The following is a 15,237-nucleotide window of genomic DNA, read 5'->3' as shown; positions in this document are numbered from 1 at the left end:
TTTTTTAATTAAAAAAATAGAGAGGTGAGTTTCTAAACCCAAGACTAATGGGAGTAATAAAACTCAATGACCGATTTTTTTTTCTTTTCTTTCCTTTTTCTTTTTGTACTGGAAATTGAACCTGGGGTGCTCTAATACTGAGCTATAATCCCCAATCTTTTTTTTATTTTGAGTTGCTGAAGGCCTACTAAATTGCTAAGGCTGGCCTTGACCTTGTGATATTCTTGCCTCAGCCTCCAGAGTCGCTGGGATTGCAGTGAGCACTTCTAATTAAATAATAGAGTTCTGGTAGGAATATGAGTCCAGTGCTTGCAGTTCAACAAAATACTGAAGAAAGCTGAGAAATTCAGCACCAAAAAATAGGGCTTTGAAGGATGAACAGGAGCTGGCTGGCATTAGCTGCAAACTGCACGGAGCCTGTGAGTGAGCACAAATGAAAACTAGCTCTTTAAGAAGCCAGCCCATGGGGCAGCCTGGTTACTGGTTAATCCCACCTGGCTCAGTCAGGATGACATCATGGTGGATCAGGTTGCTGTGGCAGAAAAGAAGTCTCCGAGACCTCGCCTGCTAGCCCAGGAGGTGAAAGCTATGCACTGCACAGAAGCCGGGAAGCCTTTGATTAAATTCACCCACTGTAAGAAATCCATCTACAGCTTCAGCGTGCCCCGACGCTGCCCTCTCTGCCAGCAGGAAGTGGGCTCTGCGAAACTGGAGGAAGCACCTGTTAGCATCTCTAATCCATTCACTGATGGGCATCAAGAAAAATGCTCCTTCCTGCTGCGACCAACTCAGGGGACATTTCTCAGGTATGGTGTTTGTTTGTTTTTTTTTTTTTAAACATATTGAATTGTGCTAAGTTTTCCTTCTGTTTGTGTCAATAAAACTTCTCTTTTATCAATATGCATTAAACAGCGGGAAGTTTCTCGAGTGATCTTACCTGTGTTTTGACCTTAAATCCTGATATGTAGGGGCTGGGGATGTGGCTCAAGCGGTAGCGCGCTCGCCTGGCATGCGTGCGGCCCGGGTTCGATCCTCAGCACCACATACCAACAAAGATGTTGTGTCCGCCGAGAACTAAAAAATAAATATTAAAAAAAAATAAAAATAAAAAAAATTCTCTCTCTCCTCTCTCACTCTCTCTTTAAAAAAAAAAAATCCTGATATGTAGACCTACTTGTCTTGTGGCTCAGTGGTAGAGCGCTTGCCTAGCATGGGTGAGGCACTGGATTCGATCCTCAGCACCACATATAAATAAGCAAACCAAAGGTCCATCAACAACTAACTAACTAAATAAATTTTAAATGTCAGCTGGGTACAGTGGCACACACCTGTAATTCCAGTGGTTCGGGAGGCTGAGGCAGGAGGATCACAATTTCAAAGCCAGCCTCAGCAAAAAGCAAGGTGCTAAGCAACTCAGTGAAACCCCATCTCTAAATAAAAAAAAAATAGGGCTGGGAATGTGGCTCAGTGGTCAAGTGCCCCCCAAAGTCAATCCCTGGTACCAAAAAAAAAGAAAGTCAAAAAATAAAAATCCGATTGGTGTGTGGAGGTCATTGGGGGTATATGGCTTTGTGTTGGAGCATTAAATAAATAAAATAAAGGTCCAACAACAACTAAAATAAATATTTTTTTAAAAAAAGAATATGTGCACAATATAGGAAGGACACACCTGCTCAAACAATTTTAGGAGAGAAAAGTATCTGCTAAGAGGCTAACTGGGAAAATAACCCAGCTGCCAATCCTATCAAGATAGTACCTTTTAATCCCAGCGATTTGAGAGGCTAAAGCAGGATTGCAAGTTCAAGGCCAGCCTCAACAATTTAGAGACCCTGTCTCAAGGAGAAATAGAGGAAAGAAATAGATAAAAAGACTGAGGATGGGGCTGGGATTGTGGCTCAGAGGCAGAGCACTCACCTAGCATGCATGAGGCAGTGGGTTCGATCCTCACCACCACATAAAGATAAAATATTGTGTCCACCTATAGCTAAAAAATAAATATTAAAAAACCACCCAGTTGGGCTGGGGATGTGGCTCAAGCGGTAGGGCGCTCGCCTGGCATGCGGGCGGCCCGGGTTCGATCCTCAGCACCACATACAAAGATGTTGTGTCTGCCAAAAACTAAAAAATAAATATTAAAATTCTCATTCTCTTTAAAAAAAAAAAACCACACAGTCTATGGTATTAAAAAAAAAAAAAGGATGTAGCTCAGTGGTAAACCTTCCCTGTACTTTATCCCCAGTACCCTCTTCCCCCAAAAAATTTCATTGTGGCTGCTCCCTGGCTTTTAGAATGAATGCAATCCCAGCAGCTAGAGGCTGAGACAGCAGGGATCGCAAATTCAAAGTCAGCCTCAGCAATGGCGAGGTGCTGAGCAACTCAGTGAGATCCTGTCTCTAAATAAAATACAAAATAGGGCTGGGAAGGTGGCTCAGTGGTTGAGTGCCCCCCCCCCCAAAAAAAAAGAATGAATACAGAAATCAAAAAGAAAACATGTCTCAACTGTTCCTGTGGAGTTTACAAATAGAATTGAAAATGACCCTGTATAAACGAGGTTTTTAAAGTGGCATGCATGTTATTGAATGATGGCATGCACTTTATTTAGGAAGGATGTTCAGGCTCTGGGGTGAGGAAGCCCTATCTCTTATCCTGGTTCTTTTACTAACCAGCTCTGGGAACCCTCTCCAAGTCTCTAATCCCTCAGCTATCAAAGGAGGATGGCTCCAACTTTGCAGGTGGTGAGGTCCAGGGATCAGGCACATAAGCCTGGCCCAAGTGTCAATCATGAGGCTTCAACCCTGTGCTCCTTCTATTCCAAAATTCACGTTCAGCTCAGACTGTGGCTCCCCAGCCTGGCAGGACCTTTGCGTCCACCTTAAGCAGAACCACAGAGGCCCAGCTCTTTCATAAGAGCCGCCTCTGAGTCATTAACTGGTTGGATTCCAAAAGCTTTTGAATCAAGGGGCCAGAATTCAGGATTTCCTTCTCATAACATTGGCCCATGAAACAAATCCTTACTGAAGAGCTCTCCTAGGGATGCCACAGACCTGCTCTCCTGAAATGACACAATGCATGATCGAATTTCAGACTGGCCCTAAGCTCACCCCTTGGTGCTAAGGAATGAATTCAAGCATCCTCCTATGCTAAGCTCCTGCTAAGCACCGTTATACACCCCCAACCCCATGCATTTTTTTAATATTTATTTTTTAGTTGTAGTTGACACAATACCTTTATTTAATTTATTTATATGTGGTGCTGAGGATCGAACCCTGGGCCTTGCACCTGATAGACAAGCACTTTACCTCTGAACCACAACCCCATGCATTTTTATGTTTGTTTATATACTTTTTTTTTTTGTTGGGGGGGGGGGGACAGGGAATTGAACCCAAGGGTGCTTTACCACTGAGCTACAGCCCCAGCCCTTTTTCAAATTTTATTTTGAGACAGGGCCTTGCTAACTTGCTGAGGCTGGCCCCACACTTGCAATCCTCCTGCCTCAGGAGTGTGTGCTACTGTCCCTGGTCCTTTATCTTAAGGTGACACATGAGAGGGGGAGGACCTCTATCATAAGCTGCTTCTTCCCTCCTTCTCTTTCTTCCTTTTTAATCTACCAAATGCTTTATTTACTACCTCTACTTTTAACAAAGTAGAGGTAGTAAATAAAAAGATCTAGAAAGACTAGATGTTTCCAATAAGGACTTAGGTGTGTCCACAATGTCCACAGTAGAGCCCAGTAAACTACTCACACGTGAAGATGGTTCTATCTGAAAGCATCTTCTAAGTGGGGGCATTCCAGCCTAGAATCCTCCATTTCTTCCAATTCCTCCTCCTCCTGTCTCAGGTGTCTCTCGGAGGCACTGTTACCATTTCCTTTCAAAAGTCCTTTTCTAAAGACTGCCTTTCTATGAATTTTAACACAAAGTGTACAGAATGTGTTAGTTTACCAACTACTAATGTCATACACTGGCAACTGCTTTAATATCTGGAGTGTAGGTATTATAGAATTAAGTCTCCTTCCTCCAGTAGATGCATAATGTATACAGTGCAGCAAAGTTGGACAAAATACACAGAACATACACGGCAATGAGTAAGCTAGGATTTTCTAGTATGTGCTAACAAAACATCTGTGTAACGTCTTTCCTTCTGCCTCCCTCAGCCCAGTGAGCAAGTGCCTACAGTATACCATTCAGAGGTGGGTTAACATTTCCAAATGCTATTTCCCGTCAGTTTTAAAAAGATATTTACAAAAAAAAAAAATTTTTTTTCCCTACCACTTCTACTTCTAAATACAGAGAGGGACTAGATATTTCATATGAGAACTTGCAGGGCATGGTGGTGCACGCCTGTCATCCAAGTAACTTGGGAGGTTGAGGCAGGAGGAGCCCAAGTTTGAGGCCAGCTGCAGCAACTTAGCAAAACCCTGTCTCAAAGTAAAAAAAATAAAATAAAAATAAGATGGGCTGGGGATGCAGCTCAGTGGTAGAGCCACTGGGTTCAATACTCAGCATTAAAAGAAGTAAATAAATAATAATTATAATAATAACAAGTGTTTCTTTTCAGGGAGTATGATGGCAAGTCTGATCTCCATGTTGGAATCACTAACACAAATGGTGAGTGTATTTGCATACTTTTTTTAGTTAAAAAAACAAACAAACATGCCACCACACCCAGTTGGAGGAGAATGGTAGTTCTAGAAAAGATGTGATTATAGCAACGTTTAACTAGTGATCCCGCTGTTCCACCATGAGGTAGGAACAGCTACCCCAGCCCCTGCAAAAAAATAAAATAGAAACACTCGACTCTATGGCGAGTTATTACTACTCACATACTAAATATCTGGAAGCTTCCCCCCGCTCACAGTGCCAGATATGGAACCCAGGGCATTGCGCATATTAGGTGAGTGCTCTACGATGGCGGCAAAACTAGACCTGGTTGTGAAAAGAAATTAAAATGTTATGGTGGGGGCTGGGGTTGGGGATTGGCGGTAGAGCCCCTGCCTAGCATGTGTGAGGCCCTGGGTTTGATTGTCAGCACCGCATAAAAAAATAAAGGTCCATCGACAACTACGACTAAAAAATATTAAACAAAACCTTATGGTTAGAAACGTGGGGGAAAGTCAATTCTCCTCCCTTCTCTCAGCCTTTCTTCAGGAAGCCTAATTAACTATGGTCCCCACCTTTTGGACAGTAAAACACTGCACGGGGAATGTGACTGTTCCCTCTTGATAGGGAAACACCCCTGTGCCAGGCTTTCAAGGCTAGAGATTTAACAGATGCCTGTAAAAAGAGCCATTTCTTCTTATCCATTTCTGTGAGCATGCTTTATTAAGAGACCTTGCACAGGCCTTCAGCCACGTAGATTAGGAATTTTTTTTTTCCTGGTACTGAGGATTGAACTCAGGTGCACTCAACTCAGCCACATCCCCAGCCCTTTTTGATATTTTATTTAGAGACAGGGTCTCGCTGAGTTGCTAAGTGCCTTGCTAAATTGCTGAGGTTGGCTTTGAACGGAGATCCTCCTGCCTCAGCCTCCTGAGCTGCTGGGATTACAGGCGTGCGCCACCACACTGGCTAGGAATTCTTTTTAAAAGAGGGGGGAAAAAAAAGCGTCCAGTGATAGAATGGGTCTAAGATGACGCCAAATAATCTAGAAAAGCTGTGAAAATGGTGGATCGGGGCTCAGAATTTGGAGTTTGTTCTTCTCTGGGCCCACCAGGGTGAAATGACGCTTGGCGTTCTCCTCCTCCTCTCCAAGCGCTGCTTGCTGCCTCTCAGCCAGTCTGTTTCCCACAACATGACCACGGAGCCACCTCTTCAGTGTTTTTCTCAATGAAGACCCCCGCAAACCTGCACATTTTCCCACTGACTTTTAGAGAGGAAAAAACAGACTTTCTGAGAAGTGGAGTTGCCCAAGACCTCCACATGTCGAGTCTAAACCATTGGACCCATATTCCTCGATTTCCCAATCCTATATTCAACCTACTGCCACTGGGTCCCAGCACCGCGGGGGATTCAAGAATCAAGCTGAAGGTTAGAACATCTGAGGGTGTGGGAGGACCTGCAGTACTTTGCTTAACATTTTTTTTTTTAAGGTAAGCTGTGGGGGTAGCTCCCTGGTACAGTGCTTGCCCAGCATGCAGGAGGCCCTGGGTTCCATCCCCAGCATTGCAAAAAAAATTTTAAAAGTATATGGCGATTACACAATGTTCCTTTGGCTGGATGGAGTTCTGAAGGTGCAGAGTTTGTAACTCAGAGACCAGAATCGGTCTCCTCTGCAGAAGGGCCTGGACCCTGGGAGCAGGTGGGGCTCTTCGTTCTGGCCTCTCTGGTTGGTTTTTCCTGTTGGAGGAAGAGGAAACTGATAACATGAACCCAAACTAGAATTGGTTTTTGTTTGTTTGCAGAACTGGGGACTGAACCCCAACTCTTGCACGCTAGGCAAACACCATACCACTGTTTTTTTTTTTTTTTTTTTAATTATTTTATTTATTTTTTAGTTTTCGGCGGACACAACATCTTTGTTGGTATGTGGTGCTGAGGATCGAACCCGGGCCGCACGCATGCCAGGGGAGCGTGCTACCGCTTGAGCCACATCCCCAGTCCCATACCACTGTTTTAAGTCAACTTTTCTCCCTGCTGTGACTAAAAGGATCCGACCAGGACAACTGTAGTGGAGGAAAGGTTTATCTGAGGGCTCACGGTTTCAGAGGTCTTAGTTCATAGAAGGCGGGCTCCATTCCTCAGGGCTCCAGTGAGGCAGGATATCATGGCAGAAGAGTGTGGCACAGGGAAGCAGCTCACGTGTGGATCAGGAAACAGAGAGACTTGAGACTCCACGCTCCAGACACAAAATATATATACCCCATAGCCACGCCCTGAGCAAACCCCTTCCTCCAGCCTCCCCCCACCTGCCTCCAGTTACCACTCAGTTCACCCCACCAGGGATCAATTCACTGATTAGGGTCAGGCTATAACCCAATCATCTCTCCTCCAAACCTTCTTGCATTGTCTCACACGTGAGCTTTTGGGGGACACCTCACATCCAAACCAGAACAATCACTGAGCTACACCCCTCCAGAGCCCGTTTTAAAATTTTTATTTTGAGCCAGGCATGGTGGCACACACGGGGAATCCCAGCCCCTTGGGAGGCTGAGGCAGGAGGATGGGAAGTTGGATACTAGCCTCAGCAACTTAGTGAGGCCCTCAGCAACTTATGAGAACTTCTCTCATTTAAAAAAAAAGACTTGCGGGGGGTGTAGCTTAGTGGTAGAGCATCCCTGGGTTTGATCTCAAGTACTAAAAAGACCAACAAATTATTTTAGACACTAAAACATCTAAATTTCCTATCTAAATCTCACTCGATGGATTGCTGCTTCCCATACTTATTCTAGAGTCTCTCTCTCTTGTTCTCTGACAGTAACAGGAAAGTGGAGCCTGCATTCACCAAAGGGCAAGTTTCGGGGGTGGCTGCTGCTCTTGTCTGAGGTGCCTTTTAACGGACATGAGTTTTTCCCTGGGCTCTGTGTGACTTTGGTTTGCAGGCGTCGTGTATAATTACAACCAACTCGGTGTCCAGCGAGACAAGGCCGGGTGGGAGCAGAGTCTAAGTGTCCCGTTAGTGCAGCCCAACATGTTCGGACTGAGAGACCAGTGGGACAGGTACCTGGAAGACTTCTCAGCCACCGGGGCCTGGCTGCCACACAGGTGGGTGGCTACGAAGACCACATTCTGCATGCAGGTGTGATCCCTGCAATTTTGAAATTGATTTCTCAATTCCTTTCTCCCTCACCCTTTTAGAAGATGGATGGTATACTTGTGAATTTCAATGTTTCCGCAGTTTCCTTTGCAATGAGTTTTGATCCTGTGGGCTATCATAAAACTTAGGTATGGAATTTCACTTCTAAAATCTAGACTCTCATTCAAATAAAGTTCTCCAGGTTGGCAGTTTATAGGCACCTAAGTCCTGAACGCTTGGGTGAGCCTACTCCTACCTGTCTTTTGGTTAATATGCAGATATAGCCCAAGGTACCCTTGTCCCCCAGAATTGTACCTCTGGAGGCTTCATAAGTAAGTGGGTCAGCACATAAAGGGGCCCTGTCCCCTGAGGAAACAGATTTCAATTATGAAAGTCCTCCCATAGCTTCACAACCTGTTCCTTAGAAGCTTTTAAAGTTCAGCCTCTCAGGGGCTGGTGCTTCGGGGTGCACCAATAGTCCCAACTCCTGGGGAGGCTGTAGCAGGAGGATCTCTTGAGTTCAGTTCAATGCCAGCCTGGGCAGCAGAGAGAGATTCTGTCTCTCTCTCTTTTTGGTACTGGGGATTGAACTCAGAGGTGCTTTACCACTAAGCCACATCCCTAGCCCTTTTTATTTTTTATTCTGAGACAGGGTCTCGTTAAGTTGCTGAGGCTGGTCTTGAACTTCTGATCCTTCTGCTACAGCCTCCCAAGTCACTGGGATGGTGGGTATGCACCGCCATCCTGGGCCATATCTTAAATAAATAAATGCATGCATACAAACACACAGCTCAGCTTTTCTTCTCTGTATCCCTCTCCTGAAAGGTATGATGAAGACCACCACAACTGCTACAGCTACACCCTCTCATTCATTAACTGCATCCTGACCACAGAAGGCAAGGAGCAACTGGACAAGAATGAATTCACGGAGAAATATGTGATCCCAAGGACAAGGTTGGCCTCCAAGTACATCATCCTCTACCGGGCAATAGAAAAGCATGGCTTCTATGCAGTTGACCATCCTGACCAAGGAGCAAGCCCTCCTTCTGAGGTGCTTTGTGCTGAGGGCTGTGTGTGAGGGTGGAGGGGACAGGACTTCAGGGGTCACTGTCTTTAATTGGTCCTGAGGATTTCCAAATGCATCTAACTAGAGTTAATAAAAAGGTGTGTGGTTTTCTTTAAAAAGTCTATTTCAGCTTACTGTAGTCGAGGGGATCCTCCAGCCTCAGCCTCCCGGAGGCTGGGATTACAGGTGTGCATCTCCTTACCTGGCGATGGTGGGTTTAGACGTAAAATCCCATCTTAAGTGGAGGAGTGTTTGTATTCCAACCTCCCCTCCTTCACACTCTGTTTTAGGTGTCAGTTTCTCTAGTCTAATTTCCCATCTTCCAGGAACCAACATAATGTCCCTTTTGCACATGAAGATACTTGCCCAATGTCACATAGTGACAGAACTGGGGTTCATACCCAGGTTTGTCTGCAAAGCTGTGCATTCAACCCCTGGGTCAGTGCACGGGTGAAGACCCACCATAGGCAGGGTGTGCCAGCATCTAGGTTAGCCATTCACCATCTTTAGAGATAAAGGAGAAGACAAGGATTGTTTTCATCAATATGCAAAATGGGAAGAAGGTAAAAATTGTGTCATTACAAAATCAGCTAAAATAAGAACTGATAGTATTAGAATGTTTTCATGATATTTCATGCTAATTTCTCTTAAGGCTGCACTGCTGGATTTTCAAGGCTTCAGAAGGTCCCCATTCCCTCTTTTAGGGGCCACTCTCTGGTCTGGAGGTGGCTTGCTTTATATTTTTTTCCATTTCATGTTATGAGGCTACAAATTCCCCACTCCTACAAAACCAAAGTACCATATCTATAGGTTTTACCTGTAATAAAGAAAATTAGTCACTGAAATAGCACCAACAGATGGCAATGTTGCTCAGCTTTGTAGAATTCTGAACTGAGAATCCTTTGATTTCTCACCCCAGCTACCTGCTAACCACAGTGATAAGGAGGCTCTGGCTGGGCACCGTGCACACCTGTAATCCTAGCCACCTGGGAGGCTGAGGCAGGAGGATGGCAAGGTCAAGGTGAGCCTCAGCAATTTAGCAAGTTGCTCAAATAAAAATAATAAAATTGATAATAAAAAATAAATAATAAAATGAAGTAAATAATTTAAAAAAAAAAGGATGGTGGCTCAGTGGTAAAGCATCCCTAGTTTCAATCCCCAGTACCAAAAAAAAAAAAAGAGGCTCAACATTGAAACCAACTCTGTTCTCTAGATGAGGTCCCTGGGTTCTCTCTGGTGACAGTGCTTCTTCATGTCATTGTTCAGCACTGCCTGGGGCACACATTGGGGACTGACCACTGGACACACCAAGTACCTCAGGGTCATAGAAAGGAGAGACCAGGACTCACACAGTGAATTTTTTTTTTTCCAAAGCTTCAGCTTGCGCAAAACACTCCAAGAGCTAAGTAACCCCAAGAAACATTATTAAAGGAAAAAAAAAAATAAAAAAAAAGAAGATCCAACAGCTGCATCCAGCCACCTGGTTCAGGAGGGGCTGATTGTTGAGCTGGCCTTCGCTACCATACCTCAGACTATTTTTTTTGGTCACCTCCTTCTCCTTCTGTGTTACCTTCCAGGGCGGGATGGAGATTTTCACTTTCTAGAGAAAGTAGTAAAAGCAATGGTTATTTTATCTGAAAGGTGAAACAATACACCATCTACCTGCCAGACCCTTTTCCTATGTCATCTCAATTTTACTTAATTGCATTCTCTATGGATTTACCTATTTTAGATATTTCCTATATATCATACAGTACAGAACCCTTTCTGTCTGGCTGCTCCTTCTTCTTGTTTCTTTTTTTTTTGTATTGGAGAGTGAACTCAGGGGCACTCGGCCACCAAGCCCCATCCCCAGCCCTGTTTTGCAGTTTATTTAGAGACAGGGTCTCACCGAGTGGCTTAGGGCCTCCCTTTTGCTGAAGCTGGCTTTGAACTCCTGATCCTCCTGTGTCAGCCTCCTGAGCCACTGGGATTACCGCCGGGCCAGTTTCATTCCTTTTGGTGGCTGAGTGACATTCCACTGTGTGGGCGTATCAGCAACATTAACTTCATTTCAGAGTTGAGGACACTTGACATCAGGCTCACACAACTAGCGTAGAATGAAGTGGGACACAAACCTGGGTCTCACTATCAACCCTCCGGCCTCCAGCAAGAAATTGCTGAAACCTAGAACCCAAACCCGTCTTAAAGCTTTTAAACCCTGTGAACTGTCAAGTGCTAATTCTCACCCAAGAAGACGGTTCCCTGAAAGGAAGACAGGTTTGCTGCCCCTCAACCACTTTATTTATTTATTCAAATATTTGTTTTTAAGTTGTAGTTGGACACAATACCTTTATTTTATTTATTTATTTTTATGTGGTGCAGAGGATCGAGCCCAGGGTCTTGCCTGTGTGAGGCGAGTGCTCTGCTGCTGAGCCACAACCCCAGCCCCCACTGAATCACTTTAATCCCTGTGTCACTGCCTGGCAGAGCCGGTCAGGGCCTTCCCAGGGTGACCCCCCTAGTGGAGCCCCAGGCTCTTCATAGGGCAGGACGGAGATAAGTCAATTTGCTCCCATGATGGAGTGGCCCCTCTGGCACCATCCCAACACGGAATTTGCTCTGAATACAGATAGACAGATGTTGTGTCTTTTTGGCCTCTTTGGGCGGATTTGAGTCACTCCTGCCAGGAAGTAAGACTCCCTGTGGTGCCAGGTGCCTTTTGGGTCCTCCTCCTTTGTCCCTGTCACCGCACAATGAGAAAAACATTCACAGGGGCCCATTTTAGAATTAAGATCACTGAGGCTGATAAAAGGCAGCAAGGAAGTTGCTCAAGGGCACAACCCAGCCGGGGTTCCTTTCTAGAAGGTTCACTGCCCTGCTCAGCCTTCAGCGGGAGTTATCTGGGGAAACCCCTGTGCTGAGGTTGCTAAGTTTGGATCCACAGATGGACCTGGTGGGATCCGCCACTCTCCTGATCATTACACACGAGGCCTGGGGTATAGTTCAGTGGTTGCCTGGCACCGCGTGAGGCCCTGGGTTCCATCTCTCCAGAACTGCAAATAAAATCAAATAAATAAAACCTCAGATACAGGAGGGCATTCCTGGGGGAGGGGCCTGGCTGCACCCCAACCTTGTGGAGCAGGACCATCGTGCATCTGCAGAAGCCCACACCCAACGGCAGGGGGGCACTTCTGACCTCACGTGGCTGAGCGGGTGCCCCTTGAGTTCGGTTTCTGAATGCCACTTAAATGATTTTGCAGCCAACCCTGCCCTGGTGGTTATATTTGATTTGGACATCCAATGTGGGGGCACAATTTTTTTTTTTTTTGGAAGACATGATAGCACATGTTCAGAGCAAGAACCGAGGTGGTACAGACACCCGTGTGTCATTTATGCACACAGCAGCCCTGTGGGTTGGGGTTGAGGGTCTCACAAGAACAGTGGCTAAGGCTCAGAGATGGCCACTTCTGTGCTTCACCAATGACTATGCAAGTGGAGGACTTGGCGCTGGACTGGATGGAGGAGGTGGCACAAGCAGCCATCTTTGCAGGTCACCTACTTCTTCTACTGTTTGGGCTTGTGGTGTGCCGTCACCCCATCTCCCCACCTTGGTACCTGAAAACATGGAAGGATAGGGAGAAGCATCATAAAATAAGTAGGTGAGTTTTGGAGGCCAAGGAGAAGTTGGAAGTGATAAAATGTCCTGAGAAAGTAAACATAAAAGGCATAATCTTGGTGGCACACGCCCTGTAATCCCAGCAACTTGGGTGGCTGAGGCAGGAAGATCACAAGTTCAAGGCCAACCTTAGCAATTTAGCAACACCCTGTTTCAAAATTAAAAAAAACATCCAAAGGGCCAGGGATGTGGCTCAGTGGATGCATCCCTAGGTAAATTCCTAGTATCAAAAAAAAAAAAACAAACAAACAATAAAAAATGTGGTCAAGTATGTATATTATATTATGTACAATATCTTGCACTAAGTGACAAAATTTGTGAAAATAGTTGGTTCCAGAAAACTTCAGGGTGTTCCCAAGTACGGTGTGCTCAAGCCAGTGACATCCCTGTGCTAAGCGTACATGGTGAGCCTGTGAGGCCACTGAGACTAGCCTTATACTTTTTCGGGTACTAGAGATTGAACTCAGGGGCACTAGACCACTAAGCCACACCCCAGCCCTATTTTGTATTTTATTTAGAGACAGGGTCTCACTGAGTTGCTCAGCACCTCACTATTATTGAGGCTGGCTTTGAACTTGCAATCCTCCTGCCTCAGCCTCCTGAGTAGCTGGAACTACATGACCAAACCACACCTGGCTCAAGCAGGAAACTGAACACCAGTTCAGCCCAGTGATGGAGAAAGATGATTTTGTGAAGGCTTTGTTTTGTTGTTTCTTGACGCTAGGGATTAAACCCTGGGCTTTGCACATAACTAGGCAAGCTATACTGAGCTACATGACCTACCACGAGAGGATTTCAGGTCCCAGTATGGAGGGATTGAACCCAAGGGCACTCTACCACTAAGGTGTATCTCCAGCTCTTCTTTCCGTACGGGATTGAACCCAGGGGTGCTTTACCACAGGGCCACATTCCCATCCCTTGTTTTTGTGTTTTTGAGGTAGGGTCTTACTGAATTGCTTAGAGCCTTGCTAAATTGCTGAGGCTGGCCTCAAACCTGTGATCCTCCTGCCTTAGCTGAGTTGCTGGGATCACAGGTGTGACACACAAGGCCTGTCTGGAGGGGTTGCAAGATTAATTACCACATAAGCCTGAGGCTTTGAAGGTACGGATGAGGCAATCACTGCTGTAAGCGAAGCTGCAGCATCACCCCCAGTGAACTGTGGAAAACTCCTGAAGGTATTTTTATTGCAAAGCAAATTTCCCATCTTAACAAAACTGCCTTTTTTTTTTTTTTTTTAAAGAAAACACATACCACTTTGTATATTTATATCAGAGAACAAAAGTGCCAGGACATAAATCCTCCAAAGAGCAGCTACTACTGCTGTTAGCTCGAAACTGTGAGGGCAATGTTAGACCCAGCCCAAAGGCCCTATGGTAATGCTGAAGAGCACCTGGCCTGCCACACAGAGTCCAGATCATGTTCACAAAGGAACACCTTCCATACAGGCTTGGAGAGCGCTATTGTTTCTGGGCTGGGGATGCAGCTCAGTGGTAGAGTGCTTACCTAATATATGCATGGCCCTGGGTCCCCAGCAGCCACGGGGTGAAGATGCTGCTTCTAGAGCTTGCTGTCATCAATACCCCTAGTGTGGTCTCTGGCTTTTCCATACCACACCATTACCGGAGTCACAAGCTTCAAGGTGCACAAGCTGGGGATCCAGTGCCCTGAGCTACATCTCTAGTCATTTTTTAAACTTTGAGACAGGATCTTGCTAAATCGCTGAGGGTCTTGCTAAATTGCCCAGGCTGACCTCCAACTGGCGATCTGCCTGTCTCAGGCACCCCCTCCCTGCCCCATTACCGGTGCCTGACTTATGGAAGAGTTTTTACCATAAAGGCATTTGGAGCACTGAACCGGCTTGCAAAGAAGTGTTGTGACATGTAACGAAAGGCACCAGTGAAGGGCTTGGCACTCCTAAGGAACTTCTGACCAAGGGCTGCTACCGGCCAGAGGCAGGGGAGGATGAAGGGCTGTTATTCGAATGGCTCATCTTAAAATTTGGATCATGCAGGCAAAATGGGCTGGTTGGAACAGCAGGATCAGGACCTGAACAGAGACATATGACTACACGCAGAACCTGCATGTCGACCAGGGTTCATCTCACAGAGTTCTCAAGCTGTCCCCACTGGGAGGGTCAGGGGCCAGGGCCGCCAGCCAGTTTCCTGGATTTGGATGTGGGATGGATCGCAGACATTTCTTGTATACTTTCACTAGCTCGCTCTGACTTCCTCCTCCCCATCGCCAAAGAACAACCCTCTTTGATAGGTTGAATGTGGTTTGTTCCCACCAAACCTCATGTAGTTCCCAACAATAGTAATACCAAAGTATGGGTCCTTTAAGGGAGATAGCGATAATGGGACAGGGATGTAGCTCCTGCAGGATGGGTTAGCTCCTGAGAGCAGGCTATTAGAGAAGTGGCCAGGACCTTCCCCAATCTCTTACTCTTGCAGGAGCCGTTTCTGCACATGGCGAGATCCCTTCTTCTCCGCCATGCTTTGACACAGCCAGGGAGCCCTTACCGTAACCCACACCATGCTGTTTGGACTTTCCAGCCACAAGAATTTTTGTGACCCTAATGAATCTTTTTTTTTTTTTTTTTCCTACTATACCTTACCCAGCACAAGGTCACAGGTGTTCTATTTAAAGACATTCCTCAAATGCTTCTTAGGCAATGTTCATTTCTTTTTCAAATTTGTTCTAGTTACACATGACAAGAGAATCTGTTTTGACACACCATACATAAAGAGTCTAACTTCTCATTTGTCCTGTTGTACATGATGT

The 15,237-nt window shown here is 45.7% G+C and overlaps 1 protein-coding gene across 1 annotated transcript; it reads left to right on the top strand.

The window, feature by feature from the left end:
- The first annotated feature begins 571 nt into the window (after positions 1-571).
- Mkrn2os (MKRN2 opposite strand) lies at positions 572-8,865 on the top strand. The gene is made up of 4 exons (XM_026383115.2): positions 572-806; positions 4,558-4,607; positions 7,538-7,700; positions 8,557-8,865. Exons 1-4 carry the CDS (start codon positions 589-591, stop codon positions 8,807-8,809), a joined length of 684 nt encoding a protein of 227 aa, XP_026238900.2. The 5' UTR covers positions 572-588; the 3' UTR covers positions 8,810-8,865.
- Positions 8,866-15,237: the final 6,372 nt, after the last annotated feature.

Source organism: Urocitellus parryii, chromosome 16, assembly GCF_045843805.1.
Source record: "Urocitellus parryii isolate mUroPar1 chromosome 16, mUroPar1.hap1, whole genome shotgun sequence".
NCBI classification, from domain to species: Eukaryota; Metazoa; Chordata; class Mammalia; order Rodentia; family Sciuridae; genus Urocitellus; species Urocitellus parryii.
The sequence above is the reverse complement of the archived record's forward strand: the minus strand, read 5'-3'. Positions and strand labels throughout refer to the sequence as shown.

Coding starts and splice junctions, on each gene's coding strand:
- Mkrn2os (XM_026383115.2), top strand. CDS start 589: ATGCACTGCACAGAAGCCGGGAAGCCTTTGATTAAATTCACCCACTGT. Junction 4,608..7,537: donor TGGAATCACTAACACAAATG/GTGAGTGTATTT, acceptor TTTGGTTTGCAG/GCGTCGTGTATAATTACAAC. Junction 7,701..8,556: donor GGGGCCTGGCTGCCACACAG/GTGGGTGGCTAC, acceptor CTCTCCTGAAAG/GTATGATGAAGACCACCACA.